Raw genomic sequence first — 15,591 nt, 5'->3', positions numbered from 1 at the left:
TTCACATCATCTCCTTGAAGGTTTTTAGCTCAGTCGTGAATTTTTGATACATGTACAGGTACCTTTGATAACATTTACACTGTACACAAGAAAAAGTCCTTCACTGTCTTTCCCATCGTGTTTTTTTTTTTTAGTGTGACGCGTTTCCCCTAGTTTACTTGCCTTGGCAGGGCACTCATATCTTCTGTGATTTTTGTTGTTTTTTTGTTGGTGGTGGGGGCGGCACTGTTTGTACCGACAGCTTTCAAGCAGGGGGTGGAGATGGCTCATTGAGAGTGGTGGAGACGTAGCGCTAGCTCCATAGTCATAGCTTTTTAGCTAGCTCGTCTGTATCACGCGTCGCTAGCTTAGTGCTACGTCACTGCTGACACTTATTGATGGGGGGGGGGGGGGGTGTTAACAAAATTTACATTGATGTTCCCTGTAATGTAGAATCATATGAATTAAATAAATTAAATAAAAAAAACTTTAAAGCCACCTTTCTACAATAGTAACCCAGAAAGAACAAACCAAGTTTATTTTTAAATAATAGTAATATTATAATAGTTTATGTTTTAACCTGCATTGTAGTTTAGGTATGGGTGGAAGGAGTTTAGTTAAAATCTGCATTAGAGCCACTACATGTTACAATTTCCTAAAGACCAGACAGTTAAAGCATAACAGATTGCTTACCTGTGATACACTGAAACTGACCATCCTCTCGTCGAATAGTGAAGGCCTCACCTGGGTTGACTTGCACCAGGATTACCTGTAAGGAAGAAAATGTTTGGAGTTTATACATTTTAAAGAACAAATCTCATTATAGATTCTGTTAAACTAAGTGTCTCATTATTAATATAAGTAAAATAAGTTCAAACATGCTGACCGGCAGCTCAAAGTTTCGACAAAACTGTATTGATAGTTGATCAACATTAATAAATATTTGACCACAAGCAAAAAAAAAAAAAAAAGTTTGTGATTAAATAAAAAGCGGCTGCTACCAGATGAAGCTCAAAACATAAAAATAAACAATCACTGTTTCAAGCTAATTTAGTCACTAAACTGACACAAACACTAAAAACAGTTAAATGTTTGAATTTAAAAACTAATTTTGTTCATACCTAGATGCAACACTCTCTCTCTCACACACACACACACACACAGAAAGAGAGAGAGAAGTCACTCAGCTTATCATAAAATGTCAGGCACACACCGATATGTACTCTACAATGAGTCATGCCGCTTTAATCGTTATAAACAAACAGCCTGGACAAGGAAACAAGAGACAAAATAAGAAGTAACTTTATCAAAGCAATTACAGTATTTTAAGCACATTAGTTATTTTTTACAATAAGCACATAAACAAAAAAAAGAGATTTTAATTAACTAAATCAGCTTATGTTAAAAAACAAACACTTCAAGACTTCTGTTAATTTATCCCTTTAAAATCAAAGGTTTCTGTTTCCTGGCACTGTGTGTGGGCGCTAGATACCTCACTCTTGAGGAAGTCGCCGTCATAGAATCTACACTCCTCTGGCAAAGGGCTGTGTCTGTGGCTGTCTTCAAACACTGAAATCATCAGCACCTCCATCTCTGACACTGCTCCCATTCATGTGCCAGCGAAAACGGGAGAAAAGCCTTTTGACTGCCACACGGACTCTCGTATGTTGATACAAACCCACACCAGCAGCGTCAGCAGTGTGTGTAGTATGATGTGGAGGTGGGAGGGGCAATGGAGTCTAATTCAATCAAAGTCTGAGCACTCCAGTCAGGTACATGTGTATGTTTGTTGTTCTCTCTCTACGCTATAAAGCATAACCCCCACAAAATATTTATCTTTTTTGGGGGGGGGGTTGTAGAAAATTACAGTAGAAATCAACACTGAACGTGCAAGAAAAATGAGGGGAGGGATTTGCTTGGGGAAAAAAAAAAATAATCTTACTGCTACTTACTGTTCCCCGCATCGTTTTCTCTCATTGAAGCGTCACTAATCATGCAGTCAAAGACGGGAACAGATGCTCCAGGGTCTACTAGACCCTTCACCACTTCAGCCAACCCTCATGAGAAATCACATGACCTACGACGCCAAGACATCTGGTTAAGCTCGTCTTTTACCAACTCCACTTTTATCCACGCCAGCATTAAGTCCAGGAAGAGATCGTCAAGACGCAAGAAAAACAGAAATGTAGAACTTTGATTGTTTTTTTAATCTGGATAAAGCCTTTACAGAAAATGTGGTAATCTCATGGTTGCTTAGCCTGGTTCGGATGTGTCTGCTTCATCAGCGGCACACTCCTCAGTGGTGAGCAGCTTGTTCGCTCTCGTCTCTGGCTTCAGTGCAGCCTCCCTGCCATCAGTATCCACAGCAACGCTTTCAACAATCCACAGCAATGTCCACACCAAACCTTCACAGAAGAAACTGAAACCTTATCAGCAGTGGCCACGCTTCAGAATAGGAAGAAAAAGGCAGATGAGCTCAAGTAAACAGGATCAAAAAAAGAGAAGGACTTTGGATGATGTATCAGTTTGCTCCTCTGTTTCCTTTTTGCCTCTTTCACGGACTCTGTGCCAGTTCAGTTCACGCCTGCAGTGCTCCTTAACATGGTTAATTTCAATAGCATTCCATCAGGGTGTGATCATAGCACTGCTGAGCTGGTAAAGGTAAAAGGGGTCCGTAGCATTGGGAGTCCTTTGTTCCGTCTTTTTCACAACAACAATGGCGTGAGGAAGCAGAGCAACCCACGCAGCTTCTGAGGCTGACATATATGACTACGCTACAGTACCTCTGCCTCCCTCTCTCCCTTCTCTCCCTCCCCCTTGTACTCAACTGTGGCTCTCTTTCCCATTCAGAGCCTTGCATTCGTTTATTACTCCGATCAATGAAGAGATGGGGTGGGGGCAGCTCAATAGCAAAACTCCAGTGTTGGTGACAATTGCAGCCTCAGGTTTTCTAACGTCTTCAAACATCACAAAGCAACACGCTCACAATAACAACTAAAGATTTCTTGTACAGTGACACAACACACAGCTTGAAAGTGTTCAGCCTCAGTAACATCTGCCCACATTTAGTCTAAATGGCTCTTATCTTAAAGTGACAGTGCTGATCACTTGATCAGCATGTGGCAAGTTATCAAACACTGCATCACTGATACTACTGAGCAGACAGATACGAAAAATAACTATTGGTTTTACTTTAAATCTGGATTTAGCCATTTATGCAGGAAAGTCATTATAGTAGAGTTGAAGCATAATAAGCTTAAGAGGGCCTCAGGGAAATAGAGTAAAATTATTTATGCAAGAGAAATGGTTAAAAAAAAACAAAAAACTTAAGCAGCACACATATTTACAGTTAAAATGTAGCAATCATTGCATTTACAACTTAAAACACACATTAAATCAAGAATGTGCAAAATAATTATTTTTTCTTCAACTGCAGACAATTAAGAGCTCAACACACAACACAGGTAATGATTAGATTTTAATTGATATCTAATCTGTCAAAATAAAAGTGAACATAAAAACAATGACTTTTTTATTTGCAATTTGTGAGTTGGTATTTAGATTTATATGTTTCTCATCTTAGAACCAACAAAGAGCTGGTGCAATTGTACCACTAGTTTACTTAAATCCAAAAATCAGGGTTTTTAAAAAAAAATGAAATATGCTAGTTTGATTTTACGCTAACTTCATGCCATGTTTACAATAGATTCGTAATAAACCAATTAACTGGCCAAAAACGTCACCAAAAAAAATAAAAAAATTTGCAATCAGCCACGCCTACATCAATTAATACATTTAATTGGTTACCAACGTGGAATATGAAGAAGCAACCAGTAGCTGCTAAAAACAGCTAAAAGTAGCCGACTGTTTTTTCCAACAGAGAATATTCTTCCATGTATTATTTTTCGGTATACATTAGTCCCTCGCTACTTGGCAGTTCGACTTTCGCAGACTCGCCTTTTCACTGTTTTTCAAAGTAAGATTTTGGTTATGACACACAATTGGCTGACTGATGGATGAGCCGCAAGATCAGCATGGAAATTTTATTTAAAATAAATTATTTTAAAATATTTAGCACCTGTGTGCAGCCCACATGTGCAGGGAGGAGCTCCCTCCTGCAGATCTCCGCTCTGCAGCGGAGAAGTGGGCGTGGCCAAGAGAGCAGAGATCATGACATTCTATGCTCTTTTAGAGCGTTTAGAGTTTAGAAACATTGTGAATATTGCAAGTGTGTGGGAAGGGTTTAAAGCACATATATACTAAAGTAAACTACTTACAACTTGTACTACTATTCCTGTTTTGCGGTTATTCACTTATAGCGGGGAACTGAAAACGGAAACCCTTACAATAAATGAGGGACTACTGTAATAATTATTTAAATGGTTGTTAGATATGGGTTTATTGAGGTGAGGTTAATATTGTTATATTTTGTTTGAAGAAAAAATACGTAGACCAAAATATTAAAGCTTATGTAGTTTGACCTTTTCACTAGTCAACATCTTTTAACACCCACTAACATCTGGCTTTTCAGTGTTTCATTAGTTTACAGATGACATTCATTTGAATTTGTTATAGGTATTTTTCTCAGCAACAACTCCACTTGATAATTAATGAAATAACTGGTTACATGCATTTTCAGTAAAGAATTATACATTTTTTGAAAGTCAAAGTTAGTACAACAAACTTTCTTAGTTCAAGTGATACTTAATATAATATGAACTCTCAAGTGAAATGCAGTATATATATATATTTCCTTCAAAATTTGTAAAGATGTATACATTTTTCCCATAATTATTTTCTGTTGAAACTGATTTTTTTTACTTATTAAAAATGTTCCCAGAACAACTGACCTATGTTGTGAAGATGAAACTAATTTGCATATTTGACAGGAATTACCAATGATGTACTCTAAACACACACGTTAATATACAGAATAGAGAAAAGAAGATAGTAAAAGATTAATATCGCTTAAGATAAGGCAAGTTCCTATTCTGATAACTCTGCTTGCCAAACAAATCAAGTCTGCACACACACACTCAAGCTCAAACAGAAAAAGTGAACTTTACTTCATGCAAAAAAAATTAAATTACACCTAACCACCAGTTCTATACTATAACTCTGTGTTTTGCTCCTATTGGACCAACTGTATTGGTGACTGCATATTGGTTTCCTTGGCTTCACAAGATCATATAAGAAAGAAAATTAAGTATACAATTACAAACTGATCAAACATTATCTCCAAAGTTATGTGCATCTTGTGTCTTCCACTGCAAAGATTTGTATTCAAGTACAAGTTTTATGCAAAGACCGTGAGGATCAGTTAGAGCACACAGTCATCCAGGTGGCCACTGCTGTGTTTTATTACCCAAGAGAATGGGCTTGCTCTCTGCTCATGACGGTCAGCTCCGACGTATCTTTGCCAACGATGACTCAGAGTTAGGGTTTCTCACTATTTGTTCCTCCTAATTGTTTACTGTGCGTTGATGCAACATAGCAGCTGGGTGGACAGGAAACAAGAGCCAAATGACACAGGGAAAATCCTGCCAGGGTCGGAACTAGCCAGGAACTAACGCAATCTCTGTGCAGCTGATGCCATACACTTGCGTATGAGATGATGATTCAAAGCGATGTGACGAACCTTAACCTCCCAGGATTCTGTGAAAATGCTGCATAAGAGCATAGGGAAAGGAATATAGGGACGAAAATCAAAAGAGAATCTTACTCTTGCACTTTAGTATTAAGTCAAAGATAATATATGAACACTCAGAAGGTCTTTTGACTTTATGACAATAAATGTTTCTATGGGGGTGGGGGGTTGATCACATTTCTTAACTGCTTGAAAATACATTTTTTTAATATTGCTTTCCACAATAAACTAGTTAATATTTTAGCTCCATCTCAGCCCGAAATAAAAACATAAAATTAAACTTTTTACATGTTTTTACTCTTTAAATGTCCATTGTTTTCAATGTGCATTAATTTGTCCATTGTTGTCATCATTCTTTGTTGAAATCAGGTCTCTCTTGTAAATGAGTCCTCGAGGCTCAATGGGATTAACCTGTCTAAATAAAAGTTACATGAATGAAAAAAAAAAATGACCTAAAGGACTAAGGATGACTATTTCATGCTATCCATCCTCCATTCATTATCTTTACCCGATTCCTCCTTTCTGGGTCATGGGGGTCACTGGTGCCCATGTCCAGCACTCACTGTGTGAGAGGCGGGGGACACCCTGGACAGGTCTCAAGTCCATCACAGGGACACAGAGACAAACGAGACAAACAAGATTCACTCTCTCACTCACACATAGGGACAATTTAGAGTTACCAATCAGCCTAACATGCATGTTTTTGGTCTGTGGGAGGAAACCGGAATACCCGGAGAAAACCCACGCAAGCACGAGAAGAACATGCAAACTCCATACAGATAGACCCCAGGTAAAACTGGGGATTGAACCCAGGACCTTCTTGCTGTGAGGCAACAGTGCTAACCACTGAGCCGTCGTGCTGCCATTTCAATTTAAATTAAAATTAGAAAGATTTTTAGGCTTTGTCAAGAACAAACATTACGATAAATTAAAATGCTGACAAAACACATTTGACTTATTTTCCCCGTGAGACCTTCTGAGGGTAAATGGGGGCAGTCACAAACCAATACTAAAGCTGTGAACTTTAGCTAAAACCCATGTAAAATTTACTTAACAATAACCATCTACTATGTAAAAAGGTTTTATGTTTTGAAACATGCCTTCAGCATTTTGCCATTAACTAATCAACAGTCACCAATCACTGCTGTTTTAAGGTAAACATCTGCTTGGCTTTACATAAACATGAATATGTGAATTACTTTACAGATTTACATTTAGCAACCTTTAGCATTATTCAAAATAAAATGTTGCTCATCTTTTAATGGCCTATTTAATTTATACCACCGTAAATAAAACTAATTATAAAAAATGCTAATTAACTAGAGCACTATTGGTTTCTCTCACCAAAAGATTCATCTATTGGTGAAGTTTGCTGTTGCAGTGATTTAATTGTTTTCCCTAACTCACATTTTCACTAGCATGCACACAGGACCAAACTAGCCGTTACGACACGAGAAAAAAAAATAAAATTCACTTTTATTTATATTAAATAAAGGGGTGTGGGGTAAAGTATGTGTTTTTAAATATATGCTGCATTTATTTTGAAATTATTATCATTATTTTTGTTATTATTAATACGATTCGATCCCCTTACCCATAGCTCACTGTCATAAGAGTTGGATGAAATGAGACATGACTGGTCAGACTTCAGCTACTTTGAAAAAATATTGGACAGGCATCTGATTTAACACAACCTATAAAAAAAGACTTGGCTAGATTTGAAAAAATAAAAATTTGACAAAATCTTCCAGTATCTATCTATATATAATAAAAAAAAAATTTTTTCATTGTATTTGTCACATTCAAACGGTCATGAAAAAACTCTAATGATCGCATATGGGCAAAAAAATGAATTTGGGCTGCACTCGCCTGCAGTGAGAACAAAGTGAGAAGCTCAATTATTTGAGAGGGACTATGCATAGATCTGCGTCTCCTACACATCAAGATGAGTCAGTTGAGGTTTGGGCATCTGGTAAAAATGCCCCCAGGATGCTTTCATAGGAAGATGTTCAAGGCATGTCCAACTAAAAAGGAGGCACTGGCGAAGATCCAAGTCTTGCTGGAGAGACTGTATCAGCTGGCTGGGAGATGCCTCAGAATACTCCCAGAAGAGCTGGCTGTGGAAAGAGATGCTTGGGCCTCCCAGCTCAAGCTGCCGCCCCAGCGGCTTGACTTCAGAGCAAGCAGTGGATAATGAAAAGGTAGATGGATCTTTATCTAGACGTCTGTTTACACAAAACCTTTAACAAGTTATATCACTATTATAAGGTTTTGGTTTAGTTTCTTAGTGTTTTGTTTTACTGGCTTGAGGAAGGTGCTCTAAACACTGCTGAGTCACAAACTGTCCACCTTCTCACGGTAGCTGACAAATAGTGGGTTCACCCGTCTTCGCAGATGATTCAGTGGTCTACCAAGAGACGAGGAGTGGGTTGCATATTTGTCACAACATCACAAGCCCTTTGATTACTTGTGAAGGAAACATGTCCATGTCCCGTCTCGTCTGTCTTGCTATATAGCATTCAAGGCCAGAACTAAAGACAGCTGAATTTAGAAGTCAGGTCTCACTATCTCACGGATACGTTTTCCCACTCAAAGCGTAACAACCAGCAGATCACATTCCTGACTGTGTTTCCTTGTTCAGGTTAAGTCACGATACGCTGCATAGTGCTTTTACTCACAAGCGGAAAAGCAGGGCATTTTAGTCTTAAATGTCACCTCACCTTGTGAAATGTGAAAAGGTGGCTCGGCTATGTTTGAATATGAACTGCTAAAATACATAAAACGTAATAATAAAAAGAGAACACTCCTCTGTTTACTATTCTTATAAGCTCTCTCTTTCTCACTCTCAAAAGTGCCAACTCAAAATAACTTGCATACAAATCACAATCTCATGAATACAACTCATGCAGAATTTCCAAATGGTTTGATTGGTGTCTAACACAACCTACATCAACAATCTACTAATCTGTTACAGTCTGTTAAGTAACAAACACAAACCAAGAATCCATCAAACCAAAGCAACATAAAAACACAAGCACAAAAATTAACAACAAAAAAACATTAAACAGTGGGTCTGACAAATTAGAGCGATGAAGAAATTAAAGTGAAAATATACATATCCATCAGCACAGTCAGCAGCTAAGTGCATAAGCCATTAGCTAGGCTTAAACATTGACAGAACCAGAACCAATTCATCTGTTACCAATTTAGCAACAAACCAAACAGAAAGAGCAGGAAAAACCAAAGGGGGGAGGGAAGCATAAGTGGAAGGAAGAAGTGATTCATGCTGTAGCCGAAGTTATCTCTTAAAAGGAATCATCTCAGGTAATGACCCTGAGACAACGGCTTCCTTTCTGCCATTCTGACTCTAAATAATTGGTTCAATATACTTACAGATCTTATAAAACGCACGTACACGTTACACTTATATTGAACAACCATCTAAGCAATTCAGAGTAATGCACAAACAACAGAGTAATGCACAAACAAGAAGACTTAAAAGTAAAAAAAAAAAAAGTTTTTTTTTCCTGCTGTCAATTTCACAGCTGCTTGGGATTTACCATATTTTCCACCATATACATGGCACCGCCCTATAAGTCGCATTAGTCCAAATATGTCTCATAAAGTGGAAAAATCCATAAATACGTTGCTTCGCCGTATACGTCGCATCCATTACGAGTCACCGCTGACGCGTCGCATTTGTTACGCGTCTCCGCTGACAGCCCAGACATGTAGGCCTGTGTTGTGCCAAAAATCGATTGACTGCCAAATGGTGGCCACAGGAGTGTGCACGGGAGGACTTTAACAAAAATTTAACAAGATTAACACTTAAAAACAATTTGTTTGCTCGAAATTATAGCAAAGGTGTGTCTCGGTCCAACTTTTGCTTAACAAAAGCACTTCAACGGTCAAATCAGCTGCATTTCAAAAGCCAATGAGCGGAAGTAGAAACGTGCAGAAGGACGAGTCGCTGCTCATTTCTTCGAAATTTAACAAGATAACCACCTAAAAATAATTATTTGTTTGCTCGACTTTATAGAAAAAGTGTGTCTCAGTTGAACTTTTGCTTAATAAATGCAATTCAATGGTCAAATCAGCTGCATTTTGCCGGGGCGGTGCAGCGAAATGAAGCTGATTTGACGTTTGCTCCAGGCGAGCTGGACATAGGTGGCAGGCAATGGCAAGCCGATTGTGTCATTAATAGCCACTTTTTACGCATTACATGACACAACGGCATGCCATAATACTCAACTGCCATCTAGTGGCTGAAAATGGTAGTGTTCAATATTTTCAATGTCAGAATTAATGAAAACAGTCATATCCCAGCCAAAAATTGGTTTATAAATATGGGAAAAAATCCATCAATACGTCGCTTCGGCCTATAAGTCGCAGGTCATGCAAATTATGCAAAAAAAAAAAAACAACGTGATTTATACAGCGAAAAATACAGTAGACTTTGACAACATGGAGATCAGTCACAACTAATCTCCTATGGCATGTGTACTCCTACAAGATAGGACCCTAAGCTGAGAAAACTGTGAATTTCACAGGTGTTTGTAATTAACTTATGAACACAACTTTAATGCGAAGAAAAAAAAAATAAATAAAAAATGAAATTGCAGAATTTCTAAAAATAAAAATAACTAAAATATACAGGAAGAAAGCAATATGTACATGGCACTTTATGCAAAAATTAGAATTAAAATTTAAACCAAACATTGATTAATACAGATCTCCAGCCTAGGTGTGTGACTCACACTATGCCCTTAAAACAGAACACCATAAAACAGGATGTTGTATATTTTATATTGCCTTAAGTATTGATTTTAACGTCACCAGCATGGAAAGTAAACTTGACGTAAACCTGCTGCTTCCATTAACAAACTACCCTCTATCCCTGTTTTCATAACATTCATTTTAAAAAACACATCCATAAAACATTGTTCAAATTTAGGAATTTAAGAGATTTTTTTTGTTTTGTTTTGTAAAAGTCACAGTTACCTGAGATAAATGTAGATAAAAATACAAACCTGCAGTACCAAATCCCTTGTAAAAAAGCCTGAGTTTTGAGGCATTTTCTCTGCAGATAAGGTTTGAAAGGCATATCCTGATGGAGATGGACGGATATAAATTACATTAAAACATTAACCAGTCAATGATCCTTAGGCTTACAGTTTACATTGGGTTCTTTTGGACCAAACTAAGGACTTTCTGAGAGCTATAAAGAACGTTAGATCTGCTACAAAGCAGTTAAAATAACCCAGATATTGTTTTTTTGCACTGCCAAGAGGAGCGCTGTGATCAGATACAGTCAGCGTGGCTACATCACCTATGCCTGCAAGCAACATCCACCAATACCAACAAGTGGAAGCGGTGTGTTGTGGATTTTTGGTTTAATTCTTGAAGTGGCGTTTAAGAATGCTACAAATATTTAGAAGGAAGAAGTAGAGGAACCAAGACTCGTATGACAGTCTGCTTTGTTCTGCAATCATTCAAAGAAGAGCACATTGTAGTAGACAACAGCGACAGGTAAGTAGCTTCTACGTAATGTAATACAAATGTAGTTTTAATGGTGCAGGTGCTGGATGAGTGTTTAACCTGCTAGGTCAATCAATACACACTTATGTACGATTCAATCACATCCCCTTACATAAATCAGGAGTCCATATGGAGCTAAGAAAGTGCCTACTCTGAAGTAGGAGCTAAAAATGACTCCGTAAACACAGTTTCAATAGTGCAAAAGAAAAAAAAAAACATCTCAAAATGTTATAAGGACTGTGAATAGGTCCGATGCGATGCAAAAGCACCTAATAGCACCAGCAAATCAAGCCCAGATTAGCACTTAAAAAAACAAACTGTCAAACATTTTTCAGGATGCTCAGGATGAGAGACTGCGATGAAGTGAAGCTTCAACGCGTCTGCTGCCTTCCTTCCTTCCTTAGATAGATAACTTACTACCGTAACTGCCTTTTGTATGTAAATGAATGTTTCTGTTCAGTGTCCTGAGATGACTTCCGCTGTGACTTGGTGCTATATAAATAAATTGAACTGAATTTAATTATTTTTTCTGAAATATATATTACTTGCACTTTGGCCATTGATAATTCATAATAATCTATATTTTAGGCTCCATTTCTTTCTGAGTAATATGCTGAACTGGACCAGTTTATTAAAAACAAATCAAAAACACAAAATAATGTACAGAGACCAGATGGACAGTTGATAAACCAGTTGGTCTTGCATTGTGTGATACATTTGGCCTCCATGGACCCTTTGCTTTACCGTGGACTTGTTCCTCAGTTTTCTTTAAGCTTAGGGCCAAGTACTGCATCTGTTGCTTCTGTGGATTAATTTTAAATTATGAACACTGTTTAGCTTTGTTAATTTAACGTTTGTTAATGGTGCATTCGATGACACATGGAAAATTTAAATTTCTATTTTTTGGTTGAAAAAATATTGACAATAACTCGGCTTTTAAAATGGCAACTATTGTAAAACAGATAAACTCCTGATAGAGCATCAGTCTATTTTACTTTGAAGTTGAGTATAAATTCTGATTATTTAAAGTGAACCGTAAAGAATAAAAGCAACGTCAAAACAAAGTTTTGATTTTAGTAAGTTTAAGCAAATGCAACCATTGGGTTTGAATGGAAAAAGCTAACTTGTTCACCTATTTATACATTTTTTTCAATTAGATGCAACTAATAATTATTTATATAAAATGTAGGCTCAACAGCGATGGACCTATTGTATTCAACAACAGAACTTTTAATGCCATCATGAAAGAAAAAAAAAAAAAAAAGTTATTGCCATTACGAACATGCAGTGTTTCAAATTGGCCCGAGCAGCAGAGTAGTAATGATGTAAGCCAGCAAGCAACAACAGCACTTTATTCCGTTAACTGTTAGAAAACAATATACACAGTCACAAGCGGCATGTTGAGGCAATAGGTGAACCTTTGGGAGAGGTGGGAAGGTAACTGAATTGGCTGAACATACCGCCCTCACAACAAAACGTGCAAAATTTGATCTCTACATGAACAAAGTCTGATTCAGGAGAGGGGGGTTTCCATTGTGGAAACGAACTGAGATGAGTGTAAAGGAAAGTTTATGTGATGGTAGTAATATTGTCAAGTCTTATCAGAGCTGAGCAACATGAGACTGAAGAAATGGCAGATATCACTGTGGGTTCAATGCTATCCCCAGGGAGTCAGGGGAAACCAATGCAAATCAAACTGGTCACAATCAGAATGACACAGAAATCACCCAGGCTTGTCAGGACCACTTAACCTCACTGATACTGACAAGGCATGATGGGAGATAGCAACCCATATCCTGTTCAAAAATGGCAAAACATCAAAACCGAGAAGTTCAGTTTCCTACTGGTGTGCAGCTGTTACCTACGAAGTATATTCAATAAGCAACTGAGAGGACAGCAAATCCATTTAGTTTCAGTACTTAGTTGAATAAAAACTATATCTGCACAATTCAATTTAGCAACTGAAAGAGCTCTTAAAAAAGGGCATTTTTTAAAAGCAAACTTTAAATGAACAAGTTAAAAGAAGATGCAAAGAAACACAACAAAGGAAAATATTTACTGCAAGTCTAACCTTTGTAAGTTTGGCTGAACTATTACACAAAAAAGTCAAGAAATTAAAAAAAATAAAATCAAGGATAGATTTCAAATCATTTCAGACACCGACATTCTATTTTTTTTTTTTACAGCAATTAAACTTTACATACAGGTTTTCGAGTACTTTTTTGGATTTCTCATTGCCCACAACAGTCTTAACAGCTGAATCACTGTTTCTCTCAAGTATTGTTCAACCTACAGAATTTGTTGTTTCTTATAGTACCACTACAGCAAGGACATATAGTAAAACAGAAGCAAAAAGCATGCTATTAAATGTTTCACATGGCCGAAACACAAAAAGGCAAAAAATGAAGTTCAAGAGGAAAGCCAACAAGAAAAGTAATAAACAGTAAAATTAAAAAATAATAATAATAATAATAATTTCAAAAGAAATACAATGTTCTGGTCCAAGTCAGTGCAAAATGAACATAGCAAGGTAGAAAGAGATCAGAGTACATGGGTCTGTCTGTACCTGCTGGGGGCCCTCCCCATTAACCATGGCTGAGGGTGGTGGTGAGGCCAGGATTGGGAGTTCAGGGCTGAGAATCTGGCCAGACTCCAGAGGTGGCGTGCGGTCTGCCATGTCTCCCTCATTCACACCACTGAAGAGGTACGGCTACAACAAAAGACACAATGATCAATGAAAGTGTACACAGTATACATCATAAAGGTGCATGACGTCATGGTCTTGGCAGTTATTAAGCCTGTACTGATAAGGACATTTACCCAGAATGTCTTCAGGATGCGGCTCCTGTCAGAACGTTAGTATATTGTTCATACTGCGTCACTGCAGTTAATGACAAAACGTGAATACCGGTAGTAAATAAAAATGTTCCACACATACTAGTAACAATTACCTAAAATTAAATCCAAACCTTTTTGTTTCTTTGCTTTGAAAGCTTCTTGAATGATAAGAAATGTTTAAATCCACTATGCCCCACATGATCTGATCGGCTCGATGAGGTTACCAAAACTGCATGTGGTAAAAAATAACTACTAAAAGCTAGTTCCTCTTCTCACACTCATATTATATTCTGTTGAGAAACACAAAATTTGGACATCTAATCCATGTGCTGTTGGTCAGTGTGTAAATTATTGCTACAATAGATAGCTACAGGATCATAGAAGTTCTGACTGCCATTTGGACAGCAAGCTTGCTTGTTGCTCTTTCTGACTGTCTTAAAATCAGATTACTTCCGGTGGCTTCAAATAAACATTTTCAGCTCGGTTAATGTAAAATATGATTTATTCAGTTCCAACGTTAAGCATGTACAAACCGGATTCCAAAACTGTTGGGACACTAAACAAATTGTGAATAAAAACTGAATGCAATGATGTGGATGGCAAATGTCAATATTTTATTCGTAATATAACATAGATGACAGATCAAAAGTTTAATCTGAGTAAATGTAACATTTTAAAGCGAAAATATGTTGATTCAAAATTTCACAGTGTCAACAAATACCAAAAAAGTTGGGAGAAGTAGCAATAAGTGGCTGGAAAAGGGAAATTGAGCATATAACGAAGAGCTGGAAGACCAATTAACACTATTTAGGTCAATTGACAACATGATTTAGGTCAATTGACAACATGAATGGGTATAAAAAAGAGCTTCTCAGAGTGTCAGTGTCTCTCAGAAGCCAAGATGGTAAGAGGATCACCAATTCCACCATTGTTGTGCAGAAAGATAGTGCAGCAATACCAGAATGATGTTACCCAGTGTAAAATAGCAAATACTTTTAAGTTATCATCATCATCCGTGCATATCATCATCAAAAGATTCAGAGAATTTGGTCCAGTCGCTGTGCGTAAGGGTCAAGGCCATAAAACTACTGGATGCTCGTGATCTCCGGGCCCTTAAACGTCACTGCACCTCAAACAGGAATGCCACTGTCAAGGAAATAACAAAATGGGCTCAGGAATACTTCCAGAAAGCATTGTCAGTGAACACAATCCACCGTACAATCCGCCGTTGCCAGCTGAAACTCTACAGCGCAAAGAGGAAGCCATTTCTAAGCAAGCTCCACAAGCTCAGACATTTGCACTGGGCCAGGGGTCATTTAAAATGGAGTGTGGCAAAATGGAAGACTGTTCTGTGGTCAGATGAGTCACGATTTGAAGTTCTTTATGGAACACTGGGACGCCATGTCATCCGGACCAGAGAGGACAAGGATAGCCCAAGTTGTTATCAACGCTCCGTTCAGAAGCCTGCATCACTGATGGTATGGGGTTGCATGTGCGCTTGTGGCATGGGCTGCTTGCATGTCTGGAAAGGCACCATTAATGCAGAGAACTATGTTCAGGTTCTAGAACAACATATGCTCCCATCTAGA

The 15,591-nt window shown here is 37.7% G+C and overlaps 1 protein-coding gene across 2 annotated transcripts in view; it reads right to left on the bottom strand.

Moving 5' to 3' along the window:
• fndc3a (fibronectin type III domain containing 3A) overlaps window positions 1-15,591 on the bottom strand; it is a 72,568-nt gene that overhangs the window by 45,363 nt on the left and 11,614 nt on the right. Inside the window, exons 2-3 of one of the 2 annotated variants that reach the window (XM_037677623.1) lie at window positions 13,731-13,874; window positions 673-748 (exon numbers count right to left, since the gene is read on the bottom strand). In XM_037677623.1, the coding sequence (XP_037533551.1) occupies window positions 673-748; window positions 13,731-13,841 (187 nt within the window). In that variant the 5' untranslated portion in view covers window positions 13,842-13,874. Of the gene's footprint in view, window positions 1-672; window positions 749-1,471; window positions 1,589-13,730; window positions 13,875-15,591 lie in introns of those variants that run through there. The other variant, XM_037677624.1, reaches the window with a different exon arrangement.

The sequence above is a fragment of the Nematolebias whitei genome, chromosome 6 (assembly GCF_014905685.2).
Source record: "Nematolebias whitei isolate Nwh7 chromosome 6, NemWhi1, whole genome shotgun sequence".
Classification (NCBI taxonomy): domain Eukaryota; kingdom Metazoa; phylum Chordata; class Actinopteri; order Cyprinodontiformes; family Rivulidae; genus Nematolebias; species Nematolebias whitei.
Note: the sequence above shows the minus strand (reverse complement) of the source record. Positions and strands in the feature narration are given on the sequence as shown.